The 9,874-nt window shown below is 42.4% G+C and overlaps 1 protein-coding gene across 1 annotated transcript; it reads right to left on the bottom strand.

The window, feature by feature from the left end:
* Positions 1-5,916: 5,916 nt before the first annotated feature.
* LOC147976197 (E3 ubiquitin-protein ligase SINA-like 10) lies at positions 5,917-6,550 on the bottom strand. The gene is made up of 2 exons (XM_087520773.1): positions 6,404-6,550; positions 5,917-6,336 (listed from the first exon to the last, which is right to left on the bottom strand). Exons 1-2 carry the CDS (start codon positions 6,548-6,550, stop codon positions 5,917-5,919), a joined length of 567 nt encoding a protein of 188 aa, XP_087376899.1.
* Positions 6,551-9,874: the final 3,324 nt, after the last annotated feature.

Genomic DNA, 9,874 nt, shown 5'->3' with positions numbered 1-9,874 from the left:
ATGGTATAAAAGTGTATAATAAATCCCATAAACATCCAAAACAGAAGATAATATAGCATGGAGCAATCAAAAATTATAGATACGTTGGAGACGTATCAAGCATCCCCAAGCTTAATTCCTGCTCGTCCTCGAGTAGGTAAATGATAAAAACAGAATTTTTGATGCGGAGTGCTACTTGGCATAATTTCAATGTAATTGTTCTTAATTGTGGCATGAATATTCAGATCCGAAAGATTCAAGACAAAAGTTCATATTGACATAAAAATGATAATACTTCAAGCATAGTAACTAAGCAATTATGTCTTCTCAAAATAACATGGCCAAAGAAAGTTCATCCCTACAAAATCATATAGTTTAGTCATGCTCCATTTTTGTCGCACAAGAATGCTCTCATCATGCACAACCCCGATGACAAGCCAAGCAATTGTTTCATACTTTAGTAATCTCAAACTCATAAACCTTCACGCAATACATGAGTGCAAGCCATGGACATAGCACTATGGTTGGAATAGAATATGATGATGGGGGTTATGTGGAGAAGACAAAAAGGAGAAAGTCTCACATCAACAAGGCTAATCAATGGGCTATGGAGATGCCCACCGATTGATGTTAATGCAAGGAGTAGGGATTGCCATGCAACAGATGCACGAGAGCTATAAATGTATGAAAGCTCAACAAAAGAAACTAAGTGGGTGTGCATCCAACTTGCTTGCTCACGAAGACCTAGGGCACTTGAGGAGGCCCATTGTTGGAATATACAAGCCAAGTTCTATAATGAAAATTTCCCACTAGTATATGAAAGTGACAAAACAAGAGACTCTCTATCATGAGGATTATGGTGCTACTTTGAAGCACAAGTGTGGCAAAGGATAGTAGCATTGTACCTTCTCTCTTTTTCTCTCATTTTTTGGGCCATCTCTTTTTTCATGGCCTTTCTCTTTTTTGGGCCTTCTCTTTTTTATGGCCTTTCTCTCTTTTTTTATTCCTCACTTGGGACGATGCTCTAGAAAATGATGATCATCACACTTCTATTTTTTTACAACTCAATGATTACAACTCGATACTAGAACAAAAGATGACTCTATATGAATGCCTCCGGCGGTGTACCGGGATTGCGATGAATCAAGAGCGACATGTATGAAAAATTATGAACAGTGGCTTTGCCACAAATACGATGTCAACTACATGATCATGCAAAGCAATATGACAATGATGATGCGTGTCATAATAAATGGAACGGTGGAAAGTTGCATGGAAAAATATCTTGGAATGGATATGGAAATGCCATAATAGGTAGGTATGGTGGCTATTTTGAGGAAGATATAAGGAGGTTTATGTGTGATAGAGCGTATCATATCACGGGGTTTGGATGCACCGGTGAAGTTTTCACAAACTCTCAATGTGAGAAAGGGCAATGCACGGTACCGAAGAGGCTAGCAATGATGGAAGGGTGAGAGTGCGTATAATCGATGGACTCAACATTAGTCATAAAGAACTCACATACTTATTGCAAAAATCTACAAGTCATCAAAAACCTCGGCACTACACGCATGCTCCTAGGGGGATAGATTGGTAGGAAAAGACCATCGCTCGTCCCCGACCGCCACTCATAATGAGGACAATGAGATAACACCTCATGTTTCAAATTTGTTACACAACGTTTACCATACGTGCATGCTACGGGACTTGCAAACTTCAACACAAGCATTTCTCAAATTCACAACTACTCAACTAGCACGACTTTGATATTATTACCTCCATATCTCAAAACAATCATCAAGCATCAAACTTCTCTTAGTATTCAATACTCTATATGAAAGTTTTTACTATTCTTGGATGCCTAGCATATTAGGATTATATAAGCAAATTACCATGCTATTTAAAACTCTCAAAATGATATAAGTGAAGCATGAGAGTTCATCTATTTCTTCAAAATAAAACTACCACCATGCTCTAAAAGATATAAGTGAAGTACTAGAGCAAACAACAAACTACTCCGAAAGATATAAGTGAAGATCAATGAATAGTCGAATAATTATGCAACTATGCGAAGACTCTATAACATTTAAGAATTTCAGATCTTGGTATTTTATTAAAACAGCAAGCAAAACTAAACAAAATAAATTTACGCTCCAAGCAAAACACATATCATGTGGCGAATAAAAATATAGCTCCAAGTAAAGTTACCGATGGAAGTAGACGAAAGAGGGGATGTCTTCCGGGGAATGCCCAAGATTAGGCTCTTGGTTGTCCTTGAATATTACCTTGGGGTGCCTTGGTCATCCCCAAGCTTAGTCTCTTGCCACTCCTTATTCAATAGTCCGTCGGATCTTTACCCAAAACTTGAAAACTTCACAACACAAAACATAAAGTAGAAAACTCGTGAGCTCCATTAGCGAAAGAAAACAAAACACCAATTCAAGGTACTGTAATGAACTCATTCTTTATTTATATTGGTGTTAAACCTACTGTATTACAACTTCTCTATGGTTTATAAACTATTTTGCTAGCCATAGGTTCATCAAAATAAGCAAACAACACACAAAAAACAGAATCTGTCGAAAACAGAACAGTCTGTAGTAATCTGTAACTAACGCAAACTTCTGGAACCCCAAAAATTATGAAATAATTTTCTGGACCTGAGTAATTTATATATTAATCATCTGAAAAAAGAATTCACTAAATATCACTCTCCAATAAAACATGACAGCAATTCTCGTGAGCGCTAAACTTTCTGTTTTTACAGCAAGATCAACAGGACTTTCCCCAAGTCTTCCCAACGGTTCTACTTGGCACAAACACTAATTAAAACAATAAAACCACATCTAAACAGAGGCTAGATAAATTATTTATTACTAAACAGGATCAAAAAGAAAGGGACAATAATAAAGTTGGGTTGCCTCCCAACAAGCGCTATCTTTTAACGCCCCTAGCTAGGCATGATGATTTCAATGATGCTCACATAAAAGATAAAAATTGTAACATAAAGAGAGCATCATGAAGAATATGACTAGCACATTTAAGCCTAAACCTCTTCCTATGCATATGGATTTTTTGAGCAAACAACTTATGAGAACAATAATCAACTAGCATAGGAGGGCAAAACAAGCATAACTTCAAAATTTTAAGCACATAGAGAGGAAACTTGATATTATTGCAGTTCCTACAAGCATATGTTCCTCCCTCATAACAATTGTTAGTAGCATCATGAATGAATTCAAAAATATAACCAGCACCTAAAGCATTATTTTCAAGATCTACAAGCATAGAAATTTTATTACTCTCCACATAAGCAAAATTCTTCTCATTCGGAATAGTAGTGGGAGCAAACTCAACAAAATAATTATCATGTGAGGCATGATCCAATTGAAAACTAAAATCATGATGACAAGCTTCATGGTTATCATTATTTTTAATAGCATACAAGTCATCAAAATAATCATCATAGATAGCAACTTTGTTCTCATAATCAATTGGAACTTCTTCCGGAATAGTGGATTCATCACAAAATAAAGTCATGACCTCTCCAAATCCACTTTCATCAATATAATCATCGTAAATATGAGGCATGCTTTCATCATAATAAATTTGCTCATCAAAACTTGGGGGACAAAAAATATCATCTTCATCAAACATAGCTTCCCCAAGCTTGTGGCTTTGCATATCATTAGCATCATAGATATTCAAGGAATTCATACTAACAATATTGCAATCATGGTCATCATTCAAATATTTAGTGCCAAACATTCTATAGATTTCTTCTTCTAGCACTTGAGCGCAATTATCCTTTCCATCATACTCACGAAAGATATTAAAAAGGTGAAGCGTATGAGACAAACTCAATTCCATTTTTATAGTTTTCTTTTATAAACTAAACTAGTGATAAAACAAGAAACTAAAAGACTCGATTGCAAGATCTAAAGATATACCTTCAAGCACTCACCTCCCCGGTAACGGCGCCAGAAAAGAGCTTGATGTCTACTACACAACCTTCTTGTAGACGTTGTTGGGCCTCAAAGTGCAGAGGTTTGTAGGACAGTAGCAAATTTTCCTCAAGTGGATGACCTAAGGTTTATCAATCCGTAGGAGGCGTAGGATGAAGATGGTCTCTCTCAAGCAACCCTGCAACCAAATAACAAAGAGTCTCTTGTGTCCCCAACACACCCAATACAACGGTAAATTGTATAGGTGCACTAGTTCGGCGAAGAGATGGTGATACAAGTGGTATATGGATAGTAGACAATAGTTTTTGTAATCTGGAAATATAAAAACAGCAAGGTAACTAATGATAAAAGTGAGCGTAAACGGTATTGCAATGCGTTGAAACGAGGCCTAGGGTTCATACTTTCACTAGTGCAAGTCCTCTCAACAATGATAACATAATTGGATCACATAACTATCCCTCAACATGCAACAAAGAGTCACTCTAAAGTCACTAATAGTGGAGAACGAACGAAGAGATTATGGTAGGGTATGAAACCACCTCAAAGTTATTCTTTCTAATCAATCCGTTGGGCTATTCGCATAAGTGTCACAAACAACCCTGGAGTTCGTACTAGAATAACACCTTAAGACACAAATCAACCAAAACCCTAATGTCACCTAGATACTCCAATGTCACCTCAAGTATCCGTGGGTATGATTATATGATATGCATCACACAATCTCAGATTCATCTATTCAACCAACACATATAACCTCAAAGAGTGCCCCAAAGTTCCTACTGGAGAATCACGATGAAAACATGTGCCAACCCCTATGCACAGGTTCATGGGCGGAATCCGCAAGTTGATCACCAAAACATACATCAAGTGAATCACGTGATATCCCATTGTCACCACAGATACGCACGACAAGACATACATCAAGTGTTCTCAAATCTTTAAAGACTCAATCCGATAAGATAACTTCAAAGGGGAAACTCAATTCATTACAAGAGAGTAGAGGGGGAGAAACATCATAAGATCCAACTATAATAGCAAAGCTCGCGATACATCAAGATCGTGCCAAATCAAGAACACGAGAGAGAGAGAGATCAAACACATAGCTACTGGTACATATCCTTAGCCCCGAGGGAGAACTACTCCCTCCTCGTCATGGAGAGCACCGGGGTGATGAAGATGGTCACTGGAGAGGGATTGCCCCCTCCGGCAGGGTGCCAGAATGGGTCTAGATTGGTTTTCGGTGGCTACGGAGGCTTCTGGCGGTGGAACTCCCGATCTATTATGCTCCCTAGAAGTTTTAGGGTATATGGAGATATATAGGCGGAAGAAGTACGTCAGGGGGGCCACGAGGGTGGAGGGTGCGCCCTAGGGGGATGGGCGCGCCCCCTACCTCATGGCCTCCTCGAAGGTCCCCTGACGTGCACTCCAAGTCTTCTGGGCTTCTTTCCTTCCAAAAATGAGTTCCGTGAAGTTTCAGGTCAATTGGACTCCGTTTGATTTTCCTTTTCTTCGAAACCCTAAAACAAGGTAAAAACAGAAACTGGCACTGGGCTCTGGGTTAATAGGTTAGTCCCAAAAATGATATAAAAGTGTATATTAAAGCCCATAAACATCCAAAATAGAAGATAATATAGCATGGAGCAATCAAAAATTATAGATATGTTGGAGACGTATCAGCGCGCCCCCTGCCTCATGGCCTTCTCGTTGATCCCTTGACGTGCACTCCAAGTCTTCTGGGCTTCTTCTGATCCAAAAATAAGTTCCGTGAAGTTTCAGGTCAATTGGACTCCGTTTGGTTTTCCTTTTCTGCGATATTCTAAAACAAAGAAAAAACAGAAACTGGCACTGGGCTCTAGGTTAATCGGTTAGTCCCAAAAATAATATAAAAGTTCATAATAAAGCCCATAAACATCCAAAGTTGATAATATAATAGCATGGAACAATCAAAAATTATAGATATGTTGGAGACGTATCAGCCGCCGACCAAGAAAAACGCGCGGCCGTCCTCCTCCGCGAACAGCAAGAGCTGTGGCTCTAACTGTGGCACTTGCAGTTGGAGTGCCTTGCCGTACTGGATCCTGTCCACGGGCATGGGATGCATGGTGCTGATGTGGTGGGAGAGCGCCGGCGGCGGGCCTTCGTAGCCACAAATGGGCACGGGGCATTTGCAGGGCGCGAGCGGACACACGCTCTGGTGATCGGCGAGCTTGTGGTAAGTGATGTAGAGCCCACATCCTTCGTGCGGGCACTCCACCCTCACCGAGGAGAGGACGACGTCCACCGCTGTGTTCCGCACGTCGAAGCCACTGCCATGCTCGCACTTCTGGCACTGTCGCTGGTTCCCGGCGCGCTCGACGCGGCAGTCTGCGCAGGCCAGGTGCCCTCCCTTGCACTGCACAAATCAATCGAACAACACATCGATTAAGAAACATACACCTTGCTTGATCAGCCAAACAGACGAGGTGCATTCGATCCTCATACACTAGAGGCTTCAAGGGGAGGAGGCACAAGGGGCAGTGGAGCAAGCCGTCCATGGAGACCATAGAGAGCTCCATCGTCGGGTCCTGTTCCGTCTGCATGATCTCGCCCTCCTCGCGCACAACCATCTCTCGCTTTATTAGGGCCAGGGCATTACAAAGCTTTACCGTCACATAATATTCATACTACTTTAAGGTGCATTAAATCAACACATGCAAGTAAAGGAGAGTCATGACATGCGTCGGTAAACGCAAATTATTGAAATATATCGAGTGCAGTGCTTTGATGTGTTGTGTCAACTCGTATAAGACCGAGAAGTTTGATTACTACAACGCCCTCTCCCTCGCGGACTGAGCTCCGGTGGCTGCACCTGCCTTTGGCTGCATGACAGGTGGGCCACCCGCCTGTTGGGCCCACCTGTCATGCACGCATAGGCAGGAGCAGTAAGTCAATGAAGCTGCATCCCTCCCTCACCCATGAGCGTGGTGGCTGGCAGGACTAGGAAAAGCTTTCGTTCGCTACACGCTCTCCCTCCCGCACGCAGTGGACATGCAATAGTTCAATCGGTGTCAGATGGCCAGAAGCATGCAGTAGTACTCCATCATTGTTCGACTTCCCAAAGAGGCGAAGAGCCAAGCGCAGCCCGGACGCTCGTGTGATAGTTTCATGTGTAGAGTAGTCTAGGATAGCGTGTACCATGCCTGTAAGCTTAAAATCGTTGGGGTCGGCTCCATGATTTTTTTTGATTAAAATAATCTTCTAGACCTACCGGTCATCCTGGTGATTGTAGTTTGCATGCTCATATGGTCAAGACAGGAATATATATTTTAATTTGTGGTGGGGTAAATGTTAGAGGTTGCAACAAATGGAGTATTCTACACTGCGGGTCTTTCAGCCAAGTTTAGAGGCAACCATGTGGGGCCAGTGCTATGATGTGTCACGTCAACTCGTACAACAAGGAGAAGCTTGATTTTACTACTACATGCCTTCTCGCTCGCCCATGCGCGCGGTGGCTCACAGACGAGGACATGCTTTTGCTTATACTAATACTACAACAAGCTATCCAACTAGTTGTGTATCACTACTCAGTTTTGCCATTAGAAGTTACAACTACTCAAAAATGCCATCGATTCGTGAGATGCCCGCTCAAAAATGCAATTAGATATCTCAAAAATGCCATCATTAAGTTAGATGTTTGCTCAAAAATGCCATTAGACATTGTGATTTTCACGTCAAACCCGTTGACCATGTTACATGACAAAAATAAGGCGATTCTCACAATGATAAGTGTGGCCCCGCTTGTCAGGAGTAACCAAGCGAACAATTTTACAGGAAAATAAGAACGCTGTTGGGATCAAGTAGGCCGCACACTTTATTTTACTGTAGTAAGATAGAGGGAGAGCTGGCATGTTGGTCCATCAGTATTTATGTCATTATAACATGGCAAAAGAGATTTGAGTCACAATAATGGTGTCCAGCACAACACACCCTCAAATAAAACTAAGCACCCTGAAAATCTTTGACAAAACTAAGCACCCTGGAATTCTTTGACAACTAAACTGCTGGCTATATGATGTTGGCCATACATATTGTACGTATATAATATGAAGAAACGAGTGGTAGTCGTAGTACTATACCAAATAAAATATGAACTGTAAGAAATACTAGTATGTACGTACTGAAGAGTTAAAGTAACGATAAGAAACATAACATAGTTCTGCTGGAGGCTCAGCACAACACACCCCTCAAATAAAACTAAGCACACCAGAAATTAAACTAAGCAACTAATCCGGTAGACACTGCATTAGAACCACCACGAGCAACGACACTGCCACCTTACTCGGAGTCCTCGTCCACGTCCTCGACTTCGTCCTTGTCCCTCTTCCTTTTGGCCGATACTTCTTTGCTTGAACCGCACACTTGGCTCTTGCTCTTCATCCAACCCTTGATATTGAAACAAAGGTAGCCATCCATTGCAGCGTGGTGGATGTGGTCTGTATCTAGTACATTCCACTGCCATACATGATGAAACGTGTGCGGAGGTTTGTTTAGTTTACCGTACGAAGGATGAACCATGGCTCCTGCCAGGGTCAAGATTGAAGGCTGATCATGGGAGGGCACCAGCCCTTCCTTCTAGAGGTCGAAGGGGTTGCCTACAACGAGGCCTATCCGACCCTGGATTTCCTTGTCGTTCCTAAAGTCTATAGTAAAGAATTTGACTCGGCCGCCCTTGAGGAACTTCTTAAATTCCACGCACTCAACGTCGGCATGGCATATGTGGTAGACCAAGCATAAGTCATGCACGCAAACCTGGATCATGGCAGGCTTCTTCTTCTCTGCCTCCTTTAGATTCTTCTCGCTTCCCAGGACTGTGGTGCACTCAACATCTAGCCGAGCGACCCACTCATCATTTGAGTTTTCGAACATGCATTTGAAGTGAGCAAGGCATTCTTTCACCGTTGCGGAAGAACGGGTGTAGATGACATCGGACTCATCGCCGGTGATGGTTCTAACCTTGTACTCATGGCTGATCATGGAGATTTGGGACGCCATGGATTTGGGAGGAGGGTTAGGATTGGTGGAACTGCCGTAATGTGAAAGGACGGGACGACTAGGAGCGGTTTATCGATTGTCAAAATGCGAGTGGGGGGGGGCATGCGAACGGCAGGGTAGTGGCTTGCCTGGTGGATAAATGGATTCATGCATAGTACTATGGCGGCCCAATTAGATGTCACGTCTACTCGACGCCCAATTAAATGAATTTTGATGTCATGTCAAGCATCGGGAAAATTACAGGTGATACGAAGCTTCCGAGAGCCCTTGGATCTGAGATCGAATGGTTGCATGGCGTGATTCTAGACCTATGGGTGAATATCCTATCCTGGAGGGTTATTCTACAAATTTTCAGCAACTTAGCATGTGACCATTTGATCTCAGATCCAAGGGCTGCCAGCAGCCCGTATCATGGTCGCGCCTACCACGACCGTCGCCTCGCTCGCGCGGTCGCGCCCTTGGAGATTTAGGTTTGCGACTAAGTTTGCCACACCTAAGGTTAGGCAAGTTTGACCAACTTGGGTGGGTGTTTGGTTCAAGCCACATCTTAGGCAAGCTATACTAGGGTCCCACATCACATACACTCAAAAAGTGTGGCAAGATTCCCTTAGGCTTGCCAACTTGTGGCTCTCATTTTGAAGAACTATAACCTTAGGCAAGTGTGGCAATATTGTATGGCAAAGTGTGGCATGGTTAGGCCTAGAACCAAACAGCCCGGGCTGTTTGGTTCTAGGACTAGCATTTCCACACTTTGCCACACAATTTTGCCAAACTTGCCTAATGTTAGTTCATCAAAATGAGAGCCACAAGTTGGCAAGCCTAAGGGAATCTTGCCACACTTTTTGTGTGTATGCCATGTGGGGCCGAAGTGTGGCTTGAACCAAACACTCACCTAAGTT

This window comes from Triticum urartu, chromosome 4A (assembly GCF_056163025.1).
Source record: "Triticum urartu cultivar PI428250 chromosome 4A, HENAU_Tu73, whole genome shotgun sequence".
NCBI classification, from domain to species: domain Eukaryota; kingdom Viridiplantae; phylum Streptophyta; class Magnoliopsida; order Poales; family Poaceae; genus Triticum; species Triticum urartu.
Note: the sequence above shows the minus strand (reverse complement) of the source record. Positions and strands in the feature narration are given on the sequence as shown.

Bases quoted from the DNA above. Each gene is read 5' to 3' on its own strand.
- LOC147976197 (XM_087520773.1), bottom strand. From the start codon at position 6,550: ATGGTTGTGCGCGAGGAGGGCGAGATCATGCAGACGGAACAGGACCCG. The intron at 6,337-6,403 runs GTCTGTTTGGCT...TGATTTGTGCAG, and splicing joins ATGAGGATCGAATGCACCTC to TGCAAGGGAGGGCACCTGGC.